This window comes from Hirundo rustica, chromosome 1 (assembly GCF_015227805.2).
Source record: "Hirundo rustica isolate bHirRus1 chromosome 1, bHirRus1.pri.v3, whole genome shotgun sequence".
NCBI lineage: Eukaryota > Metazoa > Chordata > Aves > Passeriformes > Hirundinidae > Hirundo > Hirundo rustica.
Window position 1 is genome coordinate 57100724 of NC_053450.1, and position 20967 is coordinate 57121690.

The window sequence follows — 20967 nt, forward strand, 5'->3', positions numbered from 1 at the left end:
TTTCAGCTAATAAATTAATGTTAGTTTGGATTTGGAAACTCTGCTGCTTCTGACTAGTGGGGTGCTGATTTAAGGGATCATCTGTGTCATCTGCAACATTTGAGTTTTATTCATATTAGAAACAAAATCTAAAATATCAAATAAATTAAGTATGTGTTACATTCCATTTATCAAGTGTTAATCTATTTAATTCCAACAATCTCAGGAAATACCTATATGTATTTTTTTCCATAAATTCTGAAATTGAAATACAAGCAAAAGAATATTTTAAAGCAGGAATTTAGTGGGTCTTACCTGTAGATCTATACTTGGGGGATTTTGTTCTTTCCTGACCCTTTCTGTAATGAACAGCTCAAGTTTACCAACAATGAATTAAATCTTATATATATATATATAAATATAAATATAAATATAAATATAAATATATTTATATATTTATATTTATATTTATATTTATATTTATATTTATATTTATATTTATATTTATATTTATATTTATATTTATATTTATATTTATATTTATATGAAAATTAGAGATTTTTTTAAAAGATCGTACAAATCACAAAAAGCAAAGATATGCAACAGTAATTATTACTTGTTCCTTCCAATCATTAGAAGTCATTTATTAAAAGGGGCTTTTGTGAATACTTGTGTTCTGTCCTAAATGTTAATTTTTTTAGTAATGAATACACTGAAGTTTAATTTAATATTTACCAGATTATAAGTTATAGTCTAATATAAAAAAATGAATACAGTTTATAAAAGAAATTAAAGTGATTTTTTTTTACCAGAGCAACCTTGATGATTGTAGATTATGATTAGCTTTCGAAATAATACAAAATAACAAAATAATACAAAATTATAATACAAAAATACCAAAAATTCCCCAGAAACACACACACACACACACAAATAAAAACAAAACAAAACAAACAAACAAACAAACAAAAACCACACTGAAACAAATTCCAGTAGAAGAATAAAAGTATTGCAGACAGCCACAGGCCACAATTACTGCATTTATAGAGATCCCTGCTCCAAAATTTCTGTTTCAGAATGCTAAACAATAAATTCATTTTTATGCTAAAAAATCTTTTGTTCAGGCCGAGCAACATGCTGGATAACTGTTAACGAGAGAGACATGAGAAGGAAAATAATTCTTCCCATTACCTTTGAAGGTGCTTGGGCTGGAAGCAAAAATGTTCTGTGGCAGCATGTACAGTACCAAATCTGCCTCTTTGCCACCTCTAGCAGGAGAAGCCAAGTCAGTTTAAGCAGGCAGTCATGTGAACACTTTCATCTTCTGCCCATTTTCCTTTCGAATTATACCACTGGAAGAAAGACCTGAAATATGAGATCAGTAGTCACTGGCATAGGTGTGAATTTGAGCTGGTTATTGGTTTTACTGAGATCAAAGCAGACTGGATTTTATTCAAAAAATTCAGCAAAGTGGACATTGATCTAGTTTAGCTCAGGTGGTTTTCTTGATTGAATTTGAAATGTTGCATTGGCAGAGTGATAATATTTTGTGCTTGCTTTGTTTAGGACAATAACAAATATGGGCCAATGCTAGTACTGAAATTGAAATTTTTTTCAGGGAAATTGTTACCTTATATTCATTTTTTAAGTCTTTCCTTTTTCAATGGATCACTGTAATACAGATGATAATTCTGTTTTGTAGTTGATTTGTGGGAGATGGGGCAATATTGCAGTGGATTTTAGTGGCTTTAGTTCCAAGATAACAAATTAAAAAGAGCAATGGCAGTCTTTCTATTTACATGCTTTTATTTTGTGCTGTTGTGTTACTCACAAGAGAGTTTCAGCAACCCTCCTTTTGTTGCCTGAATAAACCTCTTTTTTCCTCTCCCCCTTCCCATCTCTGCTCTCTGACCCCTTGTTTGTTTGTTTGTTTTTTCTCTGGAGAATTTAGAAGTCTGGTTGGATTGTTGGTCTTGAAACACTGTGCAAAAAAAAGTGTTAGCGTCAGGAATGAGCCATATGCCCCCACACTGGCTGATGATGAACATGGAAGATGCATGTCTGGGTGTCAAACAGCCAGCTCTATCACCCCTTCCCTGTCCCCAGACTGGACTGCAAGCTCTTCCCACTTCCTTTCTCTTAACTTAGGTGCTTATCTGACTGAGCCAATTCAGTCTGTGAGTTTGGCAAAAACAAAACAAAACAAACCAAAAACACCTAGCTAAAAGGAGCAGGCTTCTCCAGGTTTACAGAACTGAATTGGTTTACACAGGCAGAAGCAAACTGTTAAATCTTCTCAGTGGTCCTGTCCTGAGGAGAGAAAGAAAAAGCATGATTTATCCTCCATAAATGCTTCATCCAAAAAAATGCTGAGTATCCTCTTCTTTGCCATCAGGAGATGATGTTGGGTTTGGTGATCTTTTTTTAAAGGATCAGCATTCTGATAGTTTTTTACGCACAAGTGTATGAACAGTTGTTCTCAGCAGCACTTTCATATCTAACCTCTACACCAGGATGACAACATGGCATCGGAATTTTAATCTCTGATTTTCCTTTCCAATGCCAGCTTTGATCTTCTGCCATTTCACTTCCAATGAAAATTTTTCTGATGTAGCTTCTGCCTTCACTGTTGTTGAAGGGTAGAAAATAGGAGGTTAAGAACTGTAGATTTCCTGTGTTATGACTACACATCTGAGGGAGGAATTCTGAGGAAATACTTATACCTTTGTAGCTCTATAAATTACTTCTTTCAAGAGCTGCCAGTAAAAACTTATTATGTAATCTCAAAAGAATAAAAATTTACAATGTGTAAAACAATAAGCCTAAATAAGATAGCACTAAAAGTGCTGAACTTAATCAAACATCAGTAAGACTGAAGTATAAATGCAGAAATAAATGATAATGGCCCAAGTTTCATAACTTATTATCTCTGGAAGTTTTCTATAACATTTGTTTTACTTTAGACAGCAGAGCTAAAAGCCATTTTTGATTGTGATCTTTTTAACATTTCCCAGAAAATAAGCACCTTTATGGAACACTGCATCTGTATATTTCTATTCTCATTATTTCCAAGTTTTATCAATATAAGTGAAAGAGTCATCATGATAGATTTCTATTATTTAAAAAAAAAAAAAAATCAATGAGTTATGTATTTTTTTAAAAAAGATATTATTAGCAGGGAAATAATGAATGTACCAAAGAAGACAAATATCAGGCAATGAAACTGAGCTTAAAGACATGTTGAAGTGGAAGATAGTTGAGAAGTAGGACTGGGAGTAATTTTGTTTTTCTTATAAGGAACAGGATGAGGAAGATATTTCACAAGACTGGTCTGATAGATATAAATTGCAGACACAGTATTAAAAAAAAATCTAAACAGAGTTAAAAGTATTAATGTAAGTTGTCTTAGAAACAGGAGGGAAAAAAAAAAAAGCAACTGTGAGGCTGGAGGAAATAACTGCATGAGTTAATTAGTGAACTTTTAATTTTTCTTTCCTCTGCAAGTCTAGTACTCTTTATCTTCATGTGTTTCAAACCTGGTCACAAGCTAAATGCATACTCATCAAACAGGAACAGGAACAAATATCAAAAAACACATAAAATATTCTAAATTTTAATTTTAACATGATAGTTTCAATTTGAAGTATCCTACCTTTGCCACTTCATCTTCAGAGTTTTGACTGGTTTGCAGTTTTTACTGGTGTCTTTTTGCAATGGTGTGCCTATCACCTACTGTTTCCAGTTGCGAACTTGGGGAATTTCAGAGAGACACTAGTAGACGCTGCTGACCCAAGGAATATATGAAATACTGAATACATTTTTTATATCTTTTGGGCTTTATTTCACCACTGTAATTTACTTAGTATAACAAAGCTCTTTTATGTTGTAATTCTGCCTAAGTGTGTTTAAGTTGACTCAATGCCTGAAGAGAAAGGAGAAGAAAATTCTACAGTTCACCCAAAGATTATCCCATGTCATGATACATTGGTCTCTCAGCATGTTTTCTTCTCTTCCCAAATTATGTGTAAGCTCAGGTACTGAGATTCTGAACACATATGATGATTCATGAACTCATGTACTTTATGCAAGTTAAAGCATAGCCTCAGGTCAGTTATTCATACATTCTTAGCTGAATGTTGTTCTGCGCTTCCCATCTGAAACTATGTATGGTGTTGCTGTATAATGTGTGTGTAGAAATTTTACAACCCTGTAAAAACCTGGCTGCTTTATTGAAATACAGAGCTGATGAGTTGCTTACTTGGTTTTCATGGGTGTTGTGAAGCTTATTTCTGTAACAGGATAGGATAGGATAGGATAGGATAGGATAGGATAGGATAGGATAGGATAGGATAGGATAGGATAGGATAGGATAGGATAGGATAGGATAGGATAGGATAGGATAGGATATTTCTATCGGAAAGGGTCTACAAGGTCATATAGTCCAACTGCATGAACATTTCAGGGCTGACCAAAAGTTAAAGCACAATTTAGAGGGCATTGTCTAAATGACTGTTAAAAGATTTACCATCTTGAGGCATTGACTGCCTCTCTAGGAAGCCTGTTCCAATGTTTGACCGTCCTCCCAGAAAAGAAATGCTCCCTAGTGTCCAGTCTAAGCACCCCCTGACACAGCGAAACACTGCAGTAGTCAGTCTGTTTGTGACTATCTGTAAGTTTTGCCAAGATTAACAACACCAAGAATTTTGAATTTGTTTTGGTTTTTTTCTCCTAAGTCAGAATCTCTGTACTTTTTGGTTTTAGTTTTGTAAACTCAACTCCCACAAGTAGTGGTAATTTTCCATAGGATTCTTGGTTCATTAAGCATATAATAACATTTTTCTTTACTCTGATTTCTATGAGATTTTTTTTTTAGAATTTTTCCAGAATCTTTGTTAGCCTTCAGGCTTAGAAAACTGTGTGCTCGGATGAAGTAATTCCTAAACTTACATTGCAAGTCCATTTCCAACATCCACCATTTCATAAGAAAGCAGGAAATTTGTGTGTATTTAGACTGGGTGATAGCTAGCGATTCTTTCAACTGAACCTCTTTTATTTTCTGATTTTAAAGAAAATACTGTCTTGAATGTAGACTTATTTCATTGGAATTTTTTCAGGGACTATTGGCCATATCCAAATACTGCAGCAGCATTCAAAAACTATTCAGAAGGTGTCATTCACTTTCTAAAAGAAAATACTTCATCCCGCTGTCCCAAACTTCCACAGCCACTAGTCTCCCATTTGTCCTTTCCTTACCAAGTCAAGACCCTCTTTACCCCTCTTTCTCTGTCAGCTGCAGGGTTTCATTGTGCCCCTGTATGGCACCTTGCAGTCAGCAAGAGGTGTTCAGGTGAGGTGTAAAGTCCAGATTCTCCAAGGAACTCCGTAGGTGGTTGGCATTCCTGGATCTTTGCTGTGTACGTGAATGAAACCACAGATCTGGGAAAGTCTTTACTATGGCAACAAAGGGTTTGTGGAGCTGCTCCTACGAAGTGATGGGGGTGGGACAGAGCTGTTCCTCATGTCACAAACACTGCAGACAGCATAAAGGTTTGGGGGCTGTGTAGGTAAGTGGCGTGGGTAGGTGTGAGAGCAGAGCTGGGGAATCCTTACATAAGAGTGTGTCAAATATTTTGGTAGCTGGTGATGTAATTTAAATGCTGCTTTGCCGTTTGGAAACTCAACTTGCCCTGGAGTTTTGAATGTTTTCAAAGTGGTAGTAGTCATGTGGGTTTTCATTCAGAGTATGGTGGGAAAAATTCAATTCTTCCTTTGTCTGACACAATTCTGAAATTTCTCTTATGCACAGCAATAGGGCTGGATGATCTTGAATGCAAAAAGGTGCTCTAAATCTCTCCTATGGGCTAAACCCCAAGTAGCTTAGGACATGGATGTGCATCCTTACTGAGTAATTACTCTCATTCTTTTCTCCTTAAAAACTTCTGGAATATTTTGCATACTGTCACCATGTTCTTTTAACTTTTTGCCTGTCATGCTACCTAAGGCTCAGATTGAAATCTGCCTTACTGCTAATATAAACTATGAGCTCAGCCAAAATTTGTATTTAAAGCTTTGCAAAGGTGTCTCACAGCTGAGATGTTACAATTTTTTATCTGCACCGAGCTTGTTCCGTCCTATGATTCCATCCTGAAGCTGCATACATGAATCCTAGGAATGCTGTTGCCCCTGTTCTGTTCACCTCAGTTACATGTCTGCATGCAGCTGGGCTGCACTGTGAATGTTCCTATTTAAGTGACAGTGGTCTGGTTAGCTTGTTTAAATGCAGCAGGGCAAAGGTGTTTTCATGGTAAGGTATCCAAAGATGCAAACCCTCCTGAGAATTTAGCTTCAAAAATCGCTGTAGCCATCTATCTACATTTCTGGGCACTTTTTAAAGAGCTGTTTCTTAAATGTCAGATATAATTTATTTTGACTTTATGAAGTTGCATTTGAATATAAGAAGATTTGAAGGTTGGTGACATAAGCAAATTTGTAATTTTTTTTTTTTCACTTTACTTGTGCTTTGCAAAAATTGTATGTTTACAGAGCTAACAAAGTAGTTGGAAAGGCCCTGTGAGGCTGAAATTCATATTTGTTTCCAGAAATGCAGAAAACAAAGAGCCGAAGAACTTTACCCTAAACAAAATTGATGATTTGCTTAACAGTCTTATTTGCTAAAAGCTGTGGGTGATACAAGCTATAAATTAGGAATGGCTCCTGTAATTATGCAGTGGTTGTTGCATGTCTGACTGAAGCCCAACCCTCTCCCTAACTAGCCTCAGAGAAGCACTTAATAGGGAAGGGAATTTTCTTTTGTATTGCGTGCCTTCAAACAAGCTGGCTTGTGTAACTGTGCTGGTAGGTTCACGTCATTGAGCTCTCTCAACAGAGAAGCCGGTTATGTTGACTTAAATATTACTAAAAAATAATTCTAAAACCACCTCACCAGGGGGCTTAATTTAGTGTTGATCTCATATCTGCTATTTTCAGAAAACTGTTTCTTACAAAATGAGACAACTATACAGCTTCAATTATTATTAGCAAAAATAATAGGTGATGAAGTTATCCAATGCTCTCAAGAGACAGGTATTATTATAATATTAATGGTAATGAGTAAAATGAGGCACAGGAAGATTAACGCCAAACTCAGCTGTATATGAATTGCCCAAGGCTATGCCTAGCTGGATGCTAGGCATAGCACAAAACCAAAACAATAAGGAAACAAATCCTGAATCATAGTCAGTTATTTATTCACAGGAGAATTAATTTCTGAAAAAGGTATTTTTCACATGGTTTTCATCAGTCTTTTGAATTATAGTGTCATTTATTGTCTCTTGTCAAGCAAGGCCTTCCTTTGTTGCAGTAACTCTGTTTAGGAGTTCTTTATATCACTCAAGGGAATAGTTAAGGCTTTGTCTCTGATTAATAGGAAAGTTCTTTATCAATGATTTACAGAGGGGCACAGTGCTATTCAGAGAATAGGAGAATTATAAAAAGTAATAATCTGAGAAGGGATCAAAAATTCTCATAACAGCCCTAAAGTTACTTTGTAATTCTCTTCCGTGCTTTTTGTGCTTTGGCTCATCAGGTACTTGTTGGTAGAACAAAAATTAGGTGAAGTTCACCCTATGTCTTCATTTTGTGTTTTTTCTCTGCTTCTATTACTTTTTATAAAGATGACAGGGATTTTAACGTGAAAATTATTTATAATCTCTCTGATTATGTTTAGACTGAAGACTGAGTATCAAAAAAAGCCATATCTGATATACAGAAACTTTTCCACGTGCATGCAGTCTTTTAATATGTATTTATCAGAATCTATCCAGATAGAGGTTGGTTATGTTCTTTTTTTCTCTCAACTGTGGGTCATTGTTCTTAGGCTACTCATATCTTACGTGATGCCAGCCATGATAAGAGTTTTTATTTATCAGCAGCACAGGAATCTAGTTAAGGAGAATTGTTAGGCAGCAGTGGAGACTACAGACCCTGAGCTGTTGGTTTGACATTATTTTACTAACCACAATAGCTGTCTTACACAAAGACACGCAGCTACTACAGTCAGCAAGATGTCAGTTTGACTCAATGGCACAGCACATCTCATTAGCTCTCAAGTTTTCAAACCCATTGAATATAGGATCAAAAATACTGGCATTGGAAGGGTGTTCAGCTTACCTACTTGCCTGTTCAGAGCAGGTATAGCATCAAAACTAGATGAAGTTTTATCTAGGGTGTTATCCAATCAAGTTTTGAGTACCCCCAGTGATGCAGATTATGGATGCTCATTCCAGCACTTGGCTGTTCACACTGTGAAGGATTTTTTCCTCAAGTTTGTCTCAAATTTCCCTTGCCACAGCCTGTGAGCTGTTGACTCTTGTCCTTTCACTGTCTATCTCTGGTAACAGTCTTCTCTGCCACGTATTTTTCAGAAGAAAGTGAAAAAAATGGGTTTAGATTTCTTTTAGCCTTTGCTTTCCCATGGTGGGTAAACATTAGACATTTAATCCAGCGTCACTGATCATATTCTACTTCTTAGAGGTTCTTTGCCAGGATCTCTCCAGTTTGATATTCCTCTTGTGCCTTGGTCCGGACCTGAAGACTTTGTGATCATGGCTAAACTTCCAGATATAGTTTCTCAATTGCCAAATAGGAGGGAAATGTTACTTCTCTGGTTGTATTGGCCATGCTTTTGCTAATGTCGTCCAGTGTGTCATTAGCCACACTGGCCATTCACATTATCACCAGAACAGCTGGTTCCTTTTGGCAAAGTTTTTATCTAGCAAGTCAGTCCCCAGACTATACCTGTGTGCAGTTGTCCTGGCCCAGTTGCAGCACTGACATATGTCATTGCCGAACTTCATGACAATCCTGTCAGCCTTTCCCTGTGCTTTACTGAAATCCCTCTGAATAGAATCCCTCTTGTCTGTATGTTTGCCTATTCCCTCTGGTTTGATGTCATATCCAAATTTGAGAAGAGTCAATGCCCACATTGGTGATTAAGATGTTAAATGTAATGAAGTACTGTTCCATCTCAACTGCAGGAATAGGTTCTTCAAAAATATTTCAGTTCTGCAGCATTCAGGAGCAAGGAATTAATGAAGATTTTCCATGCTGTGGCAGAAGCATCCATTTCTCTGTTTCTTATGACTGTCTCAGGGTGAAAACTGCTAGGCTCATAGCATATTCAGTCTGTCAGAATCCATTTCCATAAAGGCGGCTGCCAGGCAAGATTCATATGGATTCGTATGACTGGCTGTTGAATGCACGTCTCTACAGTCTTTGTGATTCAAAATCCATTGATAAATCAGCAAAGGTTCTTCTCTTCATTATTCTTAACCATTTCCTTGTAGAAAATAGTGGTAAAAGTTGCAATTGCTACTACCTGAGAGATTATGTAGAATCCTTTGTAAAATTATGGTATTTCTGTGATGTGTTCCCACATATTGTTTGGGGCTCACTTTTACATACATTTTGTATTACATGAAGCAAAAAAAGCAACGGAGTTACAGATTTCCATGGCAACGGGAATAATTCTATTTCCTTTGTTTTGTGGAGCTGAAACAGGCAAAGGATTGTTTCATTAAATAGCAACTAAGGATTTGAAAAAGTTTGAATTATATGTGGTCATGTATGTACAACTTCTACTGTGCCAAGCAACTTTTGCCAGCAGAAAAAAAAACAAAACAAAACAAAACAAAACAAAAAAAACAAGAAATGCAAACCAAAAACAAACACTGTTTTTTGTCTGGAAATGAAATTAGGTGAAGGATAGTTGATAATGGTAGGATTTATTGGGGTGTTGCAAGTATAGGGAAACATAAAGCAATCTATGATCACTTCTCTGTCTCCCCCCTTTCCAAAATGAATTCCTGACTTGCAGCTACTTCTGCTATATTAGTAAACACACATCAATAAGGAAGCAAAAGTTTCACTGGCTTCTTTTATGTGCAGAAATTTAAATTGTGATTCAGGGATTTGTTTCTCTCACTGAAAGTTCTTTCTGGGCCACAAACCCCCAAGTATTTCCAAATATACATGATGTATATTTATTTAGACGTGTATGCATTGCTTTTTAATGATCGCTTATTTCAATTTTAGGAGAACAATGTCAAGAATGCTCTGGCTGTATCTAGCTATGATAGACAGATGCACACACATGATCATGGTGTGATCCCTGTGTGCGAAGACACACAGTGGAAAAGAATAGCACATTATATACCAGCTTCTCAATTGATTTTAAATCTGTAAAAATTCATTAAAGGCCATGCAGCTACTGAAGTAAATATTTAATTATTAATTAATATATTGCCTTAAATTAAATCAATGTGTTTATTTGTGTGTTCAGATGTGCAGGCACATACCTACCTCGTCTCCCACCCCCGAAAATTCAGTATGTTTCAAAGCTAAAATGTAATAATTTACATTCATGTACATCACATATATATAACTAGCCCTAGTATATGTGATTCAAGATGCATTTTAAATGTCTAAAAGTAACTAGTTAAAAGAAAGGAACCATGTTCTTTTGGAAGACATTGAAGAGTCATCTGAGAAGACTTTATTACGTAATAGTAATTTTAATGTATTCTAGGTTTGTTATTTCTTGTTTTTAATTGAAATGTCTTTGTATGACATATAAAACTAACTTCTGAAAATGTCAGAAAGTGGAGGTCAGCCAGACTATGCGTGTTACTGAATACTGGAGTCACGCACTGATAAGCTTAATGAGGAATATTCATGAAAAGTTATTGATGATTACTGTTTCAGAAAGTATTCAGAAAATTGTCTTTCTGTCATTTCATTAAAGTTCATTGGTCAGCAATTTCTGTATACCAAAATGAAGAAGCTAAAATAAATGTGATTTCCACAAATATGTGTAATTGGAAGCTACTGATCTGTTTTAGACAATAGGAGAAAAACTTCTTGAGAAATCTCATGAGGTCCAAGTCATTTGCTTTATTAGAAATAATGAAAGTCAAATAACTGTGCAATGAACAGTGAATATAGATTGTAGCATTTTTTAGAAATCCAATTTTTCAGCCCCAAGCTTATTCAAGTGGAGTTCTCCCAGCTGGGGACAGTCTGTGTTCATCCATATTTCACCTTTCTTGCCACATGCTAGAGAGAGTTTTTCAAGTCTGTTCTCCACCAAGAGGCATTCTGCATGCCATGGCTTCTACCACACCAGTTCTAAAGCAAAATTCTATGAGGTCAGAAAGGCTGTCCTTACAGTACTCTCAAGTAAAACACTGAGACTTCAAGTATCCCAAATATCTGTTTAAGATATGTCATAGCTTTTGGCATGTCATTCCGTGAAAAAAATCTCATACTTTGAAGATTTTGCCAGAACACTTCAGGTTGAGGTCAGACTCTAGCAGCTTTGTAAGAGAGAAGATTACTCAGCAGAGCAAGGAGAGTGAAAAACAGACAGAGGAAGGAGGACAAGACTTGTATGTCAGCACTGAGAGCAAGCCTCATTATTTTTAGCTCTGGCATGACAAATCTCATGAAAAAGCCCCTTCTGGAACTCAGTAACTCTTAAGATTAATTACCCAGAAAACACTTGCTCCAAATGAAGAAGACAAGTCTTTGTTGATGGTCTCTTTCTTTGATCTCTCTAACTGGTGCATTTCAGTTCATTCTTTTCCACCACAACTTACTTATCTTTACACTGTTCAGAAGACAGATCTGGGACTCTCCCTATTCAGTAAAACCCCTATAATTTTGGAAATGGCAATCATAGACTGGTTGAGGATGGAAGGGACCTCTTTTCCAAGCCCCCTAACTCAAGTAATGCCATTGAAGCTGGTTGTCCAGGACCATGTCCAGGTGGCTTTTGAATATCTGCAATGTGAGAGACTTTACAACTTTCCTGGGCAATCTGTGCCAGTGCTTATTCAACCTCATAGTAAAGGTGTTTCCTGATGTTCAGCAGGAATCTCCTGTGTTTCAGTTTGTGCACATTGTCTCTGGTCTTGTCACTGAGCACCACTGTAAAGTGCCTGGTTCTGTCTTCCTTGCAGTCTCCTATGAGGTATTTACAAAACTTGATAAGATGAAGCCTTCTCTTCTCCAGGCTGAACAACCCCAGCTCTCTCAGCCTGTCCTCATAGGAGAGGTGCTCCTTCTCACTGAGCATCTTCATGGCCTCCTCTGCACCTGCTCTAACAGGTCTTTCTTGTGCTAGGGCTCTTAGAGCTGGATGCAGTGCTCCATGTGGGGTCTCACAAGGCAGAACAAAGAGGGAAAATCCCTTCCCTCGACCTGCTGGCCCAGTGTGGCTGGCATTCTGGGCTGCAAGCATACATAGCTGGCTCCTATTTCATGGCAACAGAAAGGACAATCAATCTCTTCAAATAACTTCTGTGCAATACTGCATTCTCTATCATGCATATATATATATACATACATACATGTATTTCTTGAAGAAGTCAGCTTAGCTGTGTTAGTTTCCACTAAGACCTGCAGTATAGTCAGGTTTGAAATAGTCTCAGCTCATTCCATGTTGGCATTATCACCCATATTATTAAATGGTTTTATGCAATGAAAAATGAATAAAGTATTTCTTATGTATAGTCAAATGGATCAAAACTTTGAAATCTGTAAGAACCTGAGCTTCTACCTTCACACAAATTATTATAGTTTCCAGGAAACTTCTTTCACAAAAGGAACATACCCACAGTTTTGTGATGGAATATGGGTGAAGACATCTACCTTACTGACATTCAACAAATGTAATCCCAGCCTGCTGTAAAATGTATCTGATTTTTCTCCAACATTAATCCGTTCTGTCTGGCGACATTGATCTATTATAAGCTTCTTTCAGGGGAAAGAAAAAATAAAAGAAAAAAACCCAACACACTTCCACCAGAAAATGAGCAAAGTGAACCAGTTCTTTCTTTATAGTGTGGCCAAGAAGAATATAAAAAAAAAAAAAACCAATCAATCCCTTTAAATCTCCCTTCAGAATACTTTTCTTCCACCATTGCTTTATTATTAATTCACACTGTTATTCCACTACCAAAGAGTAATCATCTTCCACCCTGGAATCACAAAGCAGTGTTACTAATTTTTTTTGTTGTTGTTTGTTTTGTTGTTTTGTTTTGTTGTTGTTTGTCCATAATTGATTAAGTAACTTTCCAAAAGGTCAAAGCAAGTTTGGAGTTGCTACTGAAAACCTCAATGCTAGAAATATATTATAAAGGCTTAAATCACTGAAATTAGTTTTACAGATAGCTTTTCTGCAAGTTTTTTCAGAAGACTTGTCAGGTCATATACTGGTGGGGGTTTAGCCAATATTATGTATTCTGTCAGGAACAGCAAGCTGGATAAAAATGTAGAAATAAATATAAAGCAGTGCGTAGCAAATAAATAGTATGCTGATAGCTATAAGTGTTTATATTAATAGTGGACATATTTATGTAATGAGCACTGTCCAAGTAATCTACATATAAATGAGCCTAACTATGTTATAAGCAAGCTAAGTGATGGTGAACAAAGGGCTATAGAAAATTTATAACCAAAGAGTATTAGTAACACATCATCAAAGGAAAGAATTTTCTCACTGGAATTTCATAGGACTATATCCTGCATCCAGTTTTACTAAGTATTTTCAAAGAAGGATCAAGGCTCAGTCTAGTTATTATACTTCCAGATCTTACATCTATAACAGTATGGAAGTGGATAAATGCAAAGACAGAATTCTAAATGACAAATTGGAAAATTTTTTGGAGCAGGAGAATTGATTTAAACAGAAGAATGGGCAAAGCTGTGCTGAAGAAGGAGCAGTCTGCTTTACAGTACTGACTGGTTTTTGTAAAATGGATCTATGTGTCATAGTATACAAGTTGAATGCGGGACAACAGTTGCTGCTTTTGCAAAAAAAGACAAATATGATATCCTTTTTTTTGGTCATGATGAGAAAATAAGAAAACTTATTTTAAAAAACTGAAAAATTTCCTTCTGCTTGTTCTCTAACTCAGGTGATATCTGAGCTGATACTGCCTACAAGATTGTGTGATTCTTAAGCTCTAGTAATTTTTTTACTGTGGATACCAGTGAAATGAGACTGTTTCAGCTAATTGACACTTGTGAGGTGAAATATATTTCTTAATCCCTCTTTCTCTTCAAGGCATAACACACAAAGTAACCTTCTTTAAAGTTAGAAGGAAAAAAAATCTAAATAATGGTATTCAATTCATATTTCTGGACTACAACTCTCGTTAGTTTTCTGTGACCTAGTTCTCTTGCTATTTGTTTAAAGACACTAATGAGAATTTGAAATGAGACAGAGTTTTATCCATAATAAACTAACCTATTTTCAGAGCATATCTGTAAAAAGCAAACTGTCCTTATTGTGACTAAAAAAATGGAATGAACTATAAATTGCTCAGTTTGTCTCCTCAAGCCAAATATATTTTCTGCCACCTTCAGTGTTTTGACTTTTTAATGAAAAAAAAGAAAAAGAATAATAGGCTAAAAGGATCAAAGCTCAGAACCCTAATACAGTTAACAGGCTCCACTCTTGGAATTGTGTTCATTATTGATATCAGAGTGACAAATCTATTGAATTCAATGGAGATGGCTTATGGGAATTAAAAGAAAATTTAGTCCTTAGCCTCTCATGGAAGAACAATAATGAAAAATACACGAAACTTCTTACAGTGACACATTAATAGACTTCGGTGTTTTTTTTAATTTCTATTTTAATCAAATAGACCTGTAAGAATAATAAAGTTGTCACTGGCAAAGCAAAGACTTCATGTGACTCGATATTTTGGATATTTTTGCTTTGGATATTGGATTTGGATACTGGAAAGAAATGTAATGTTCACTGTAAGAAACATATTTTATCAGACAGATTCTGGAGGAAGTGGATGAAGCCTAACTACTACGTGTTTCATGTCAGATAACAGAAGTGCTTCAGCGATGTTTGCGGTTTTTATATTCCCACCACAAAATTCCCTGTATTAATATGGTTTTGATGTATGCATTTCTACTTTTCATCTAAGTTCTAGTTCTGTTATCACTTTCTACCTCATAAAATGGGAAAAAAGTCTAGATTATGTTTTTTATTTCCTGAATTTTCATCAGATTTGAGAAATATTTATTTGCTTTTACTTTCCTTTATTAAGAACAGAACAGACAGCAAAACAACCCTCTGTGAAATCAGAGAATGCCTTAGGTTGGAAGGAACCTTTAATGGCCATCTTGTCCAAGCCCCCTGCAATGAGAAGGAATATCTTCAACTAGACCAGGTTGCTCAGAGCCCAATCCAACCTGACCTTGAATGTGTCTGGGGATGAGACATCCACCACCTCTCTGGGCAACCAATGACAGTGTTTTACCACCCCCAGCATAAAAAAGTTACTTCCTCATGTCCAATTTAAATTTACCCTCTTTTAATAGAAACCCCTTACTCCTTGTCCTGTTACAACAGGCCCTGCTAAAAAGTCTGATCCATCTTTCTTATAGGCCCCCATAGAGTACTGAAAGGCTGCAAAAAGATCTCCCTGAAACTTTCTCCCTGAACATCTCCAGTCTGAGCCCCAGTTCTCTCAGTTTGTCTTCAGAGGAGGGATGTTCCAGCCCTCTGATTATTTTTGAGTTCTGCCTCTGGATCTGCTCCAGCAAATTCCTGTCTCCTTTCTTGTATACTAAGGACCCCGGAGTTGGACACCATACTCCAGGTGGGACCTCACCAGAGCAAAGTGGAGGAGCAGAATCATCTCAAATACATTCCCAGATAGAAACGTTTCTTTCTTTTATGTGTCTTTGTTACCTTTGTCATTATGGGCCCTTTCTGTATAGTTGATGCTAATGCATCTGAGCCTGTTTTGCCAGCTCCACAGAAAAATGTGTTGGTGTTGGAAACAGCAGCTGAATATTGGCCTGTTATGTAAGAAGAAATGCAGATTCAGAGATGTTGTTTTAATTTTCTACATGGTAAATAGGCTTAATGAGATAGATGCAATGATTTTTGAATCTATTTTTAGCTGTTATATTTCTGCTAAATTAAGGACAGTAATAAATCTGTGCAGGATGGTCTACTTGCTTTGAGAAAAGAAGAAAATTTAAAGGTTATTTACTTGATTTTCCATACTGAAAAGTTCTCTGTTTGCATTAGTGGCTTCAAAAAAGTGTAGAGAAGCCAGTTGTTTTTTAATGAGGCATAGTAAAAAGACAAAAGGGAAGTGCATGGAGGACAAAGTCTCTGAACTTAAAAGTTTGATCTCTTTCACTGGTCTGGAACACCAGAGGTCTTGAACATGAGTGTCTAATAATTTAACAGTTAAACAGTTTTGTAAATTTTCCCTGATTTACAAGCTGGTTGGTTGGTTGGTTTTTCTATTTTAACTTTGTTAACTACCAGAATTTAATTTACAGTTGGGGAGAAAGGATTCTGAAACAGTAGATCTCTGTACTTTAAAGATTGCTTTACCTTGTAATTATTAACATACGAAAGATCTATCTAATAGTATATTAACAATTGTGTAACATTTAAGATGTTCACCAGAGAAAATGGGTTTCTATCAATATATTATACAATTTTCTTTGAATACATGAATATTTTTACTAACAGCAGTTTGTAGAAGTAAGCATTCTGTCACTGTCAATTACATTTGACCAACAGTGTGGTTTTTATATGGATGAAAAAGATTAAAAGAAAAAAATGTGGCTGATGATAGTCTACTATTCAGTAAAAATAACTTCATGGATAAATTAATGTTATCATCCTTTATATGACATACAAGGTAATAAGGTCTTCAAATCCAAAGGTTTATGTTTCTATTTTAAAGTCTCAATAAAATGGATCTTTTATTTTAAAGTTTGGGGTTTTTTTCTGAGGATGGTATTATAATAAACTAGAAATCTTTTTTTTCTCTATGGAGTCCCCAGAGAAATATGGTTCATCTGATCCTATTGCAGTTAGCATATGGTGATAATTCTTACCCAAAAGGTGATACTGGAAGTTGTTCCTTAGTTAGAGAATCTGAGGAAACAAAGTATTGTGAGTGCTTGCAGTGCAGTCTTCTGCACTGGAGCAGTTCTTACCTTATTTTATAATGAGAATAGATTTTTTTCTTTATTCTCCTAAATCTCTAATGTGTGCAATTAAAGTTCTTCTGCATCGCTACTGGTCAGATCAGGCAGGAGCTAATCACCTCGGATCAGGAACGATGATGCACTTAAACACTTCCATTCAGTCCATGTATTTAGCTTTGATATAATAAACTGCTGTAAAAGTGCTTCTATTTACGGGAATTATTTTTCTCAGAATGCGTACTAAGAAAATGTTTTGCCTTTAATTTACCTTTTGAGTAAATTAAATATAAATTATTAATAAATCATTGGTAAACTGAAGTTAGATGATCTTATGTAATTTTCTTCTTCAGCAAAATTGCCCTTGTTACCCTTGCTATACAAACATGGTAAAATAATATAGAGGGTTTGTTATTGTCCTGATCTCTATAACAAAGGAAATTCTGTGTATCAATACATTTTAAACCCACAAGTCTCCCTCAAATCTGAATTCTTGTGATAATGCTTTCAAACTTTTTTAATGGACTAAATGCTTCTGCAAGCTCTTTACTTCATATCAAATAGCTTCTAGTGATGATCTGCACCACTGACAAATTAAATGTAATACTTGGTTATAAATAAGCAGAAAAGACATTAACTGTCGACTGGGAGTTATTTTGATGATGGTTGTCAAGAAAACAACAACAGAAGTAATTACAGCAGATTGATGTGAAGCAAAATATATTCCATGCATCAGTTTGTGTTAATACTCAAAATTTAAATAATTTTAGATCTTTGGGTGGATACTGTCTCTGAATATTGGGTGTTTTTGGAGGGAGAAGAGATTTAAATTACAGAATAATGAGTTTGTACAGTTAAAAGGGGATTTTTTAAATTTGGCATTATGATTCTGAATGAGGAATCCCTAGGAACTAATGATTAAACCTACAGTAAATGATCCAAACCTTGAATACCGTCTGCTCTGTAGCTGAACTCTCTGCAAATGAGTTTCTAGGCACACCCTTACTGAGTACCATCCTGGTGCCTCCCCTGAAACTAAGAGGTTTTTCATTCTAAATCTTCAGACATAATTGATCATTCAGTATTGATCTTTTCACACATCGTCTGAGAAAATTAGGCTTGCAGTGTTATGGTGATTTGTTAGATCCCCAAAATTATTGATCACATTTTATATTCTGTAAAGCCAGAGATAGAAAAAATTTGCAGGTGCATCCTCTTTTCTTCTAGTCACAGAAAGCACAACAGCAATATCCAAAGAGGTTGCCAGAATGCACAATTCTTCATCTTTCTTTTTTCTCTGTAGTGTTGTCTTGTCTTTCACTCCCATAGTTTGTTGGAGACAGATCTCTGTAATAAAGTTGACATTCCTGCTGTCAGGTTTCTGTGCTGTAGCTCTTGTACACAGGGACACTTACCATGCAATTCACAACTTCAGTCACATAAAGTCCCCCAGACAAGGAAAATCTGCTCTTGAAGCTGGAGCCTGCTACTGGTGATGAGATGCCTCCCCTTCAAAGGAGGATTAGAAGATTAATGACTCTCCATTGCTAATTCTCTGCTGGTTGTCTCAGATTCTCTCTTAGCATCTTTCTGGGTATTCATTCCAATACGCAGGCTAAATGACCAAAAGGAAATGTGATTGCAGAGGGGTTTTATAATTCAGGCATGTGTTAATCCATCGTTATCATAAAGTTAAAGAAGAAATAACAAAACCCTGGCTGCAAGCGGAATAGCTGTAAATAAATAGGGATGTATTCTGGTATTCCTAATATTAACATCTGCTAATGAACCTGCAGACCCAGATACAGCTTTTTCCTAAGCATTCACAGTGCTGATGCATGTAACACAGTTTAAATGATAGTATAAAACCTGTGGTAATTCAGAAAATGGTATGTGCATGACAACATAGGTTTAATTTATAGTTGTGAGATTATTTATCAAGTATGCTTGTGTGTGACTTTCCATTTATGTTTGCTTTGGCTTTTAGCTCCAGACCAGTCTGTCTGAACCAATGACTTTATCCAAGTCAATCTCACTTCCTCGTAGTGCATATTGGCATCACATCACCCGGCAGAACAGCGTTGGAGAAATCTACAGTTTACAAGGCAAGTTGCTTATAATGCCCTATCCATTAGCGTCTTTCTATTTCGCCAGAATTCATGCAAATTGCTTTTTATTTGCACTGGTTATTTTCTCTCCATTCCATTTTATCAATTGTCAGGAACCTCAGCAGGATTCCCAAATTTACATAAAACAGGTTTCTTTTAGTCATTTCGTAAACTAATGGTGAAAATTATTTCCAGAATCACCACATAAAGCTGGATAGACAATTTGGCTCAATGTAGCTTCTCAGGAGCTAATGAATGTCAGGTTGTTTTAGCATTTTCTACCAATAAGATGGGGCAAGTATTTGGGCAACCTCAGGGTGCCTAATTAAATCTACATAAAGTGGCTATATGAGTTGCAAGATTAAAACAAAGTAATTCTAGGAAGAAGAGCTATTCTTGGTAAATTTGCTTGGCAAATCATATATGTGAACTGTTTGTTGACTCAACTGACTTACAGGCCTTACACAAATCATCTTCTTCTGTCTATGGTTTTCTTTCTTATGTTTAGATTTGCTAAAGCCTTTAAATGCTATAATTAGCATAACTTGATGATGATGATTCACTGCTCTTAAGCTGAAATTGATTTGTATCTTTTAGGAAAATGAAATTATTGTTGCATTTAAAATGTAGACCTTTTAAAAAAACCCCTCGTAAACATATCGCTTTGTATTATTTATAAAGGCCCTAAGGATTTTGTTTTATTTCTCTCTTAATAATCCATTTGCATAAACAATTTACATTTAGATAGGAAGTTAAAAACTGCTTACAAACAAGAGTACCTAATGCAAGGAAACAGTACATATTTTCACAAAAATAAGTGAAATGCAGTATATAGATGAAGGACATTGAATGTTTTGTTTTGTAAATTATTACATAAATTAAAACCAACAACAGGTGAACTGTGCATTCAGTGGGTGAGTCATTAATGGGTACAGCATTTGCTTCCCATCAGTCTTCGTAGAGCAAAGTAAATTTTTAATCATGGTTATAGTCTTATATTTAAATACCAGTAATGGAAAAAGGAAAATTATCTTCTGGAAGCTGTTTGTGAAAGAAGTTATCCTTGTACATCACCGTACAGATATTCATTATATCACTGATATTTTTTCATGGATAAAATAAGAATGCAAAAAAGAAATTTGTTTGTAGAGATGTTAGATTTCCTCTTCTTGTGTTCTTCATATGTCTTTTCTTCATCAGCAAGATAGTAAATGTTTTATATTCACTCTCTACAATCTTTTCTTCCTTATAAATCACTTTCAAAATAACGAAAAGCAAAACCTTATATATAAAGTAATAATTAAAATGTCTATACCACCTAGCTGTGCAGGATTCATCATATTGGAAGTGTACTATTAAAAATGCAAGAATTTTACTTTCTGGAAATATGCAGGTTTTATTCACATTTCCACTGAAACATGGACTAATAAATGTTTCAGAACTTAAGATTTTCATTTTTCCTACGTGTACTATGATGACTGAAGCTTGAGAAAATGTAGCTGATTTCAGGAGAGACTATTTCAGTCTTACCAGTGCATCCAGAAGACTGGCTGCAAAACTTTTCCATGCAAGACTACCATTCATTATCTGTAATGAAAATCTCTTTGAACCTTCTGCTGCTATTACTAATTAAAATTATTACAATTACTAATTAAAAGCAGTGAATTTGTACAGAAAGTGAAGCGAGTGCAAAGTACACCTTTTCCTCCTAATACCTTGTCATACCAATAGTCTTTGCACTGCAGGGTTGTCAAAGCATCAGCCCACAGAAGCTTCATAGATGTGGGTGGAAGGTGGGTAGCAAGGAAGCAGATTGCAAGCATCACTTCAACCCTCACCTTGG

At 35.6% G+C, this 20967-nt stretch overlaps 1 protein-coding gene across 2 annotated transcripts in view; it reads left to right on the plus strand.

Annotated features, from left to right (window-relative positions):
- DOK6 (docking protein 6) overlaps positions 1-20967 on the plus strand; it is a 244851-nt gene that overhangs the window by 186040 nt on the left and 37844 nt on the right. For both annotated transcript variants that reach the window (XM_040068295.2, XM_040068304.1), the window contains one exon: positions 19004-19121. In XM_040068295.2, coding sequence (XP_039924229.1) covers positions 19004-19121 — 118 coding nt within the window. The remainder of the gene's footprint in view (positions 1-19003; positions 19122-20967) is intronic.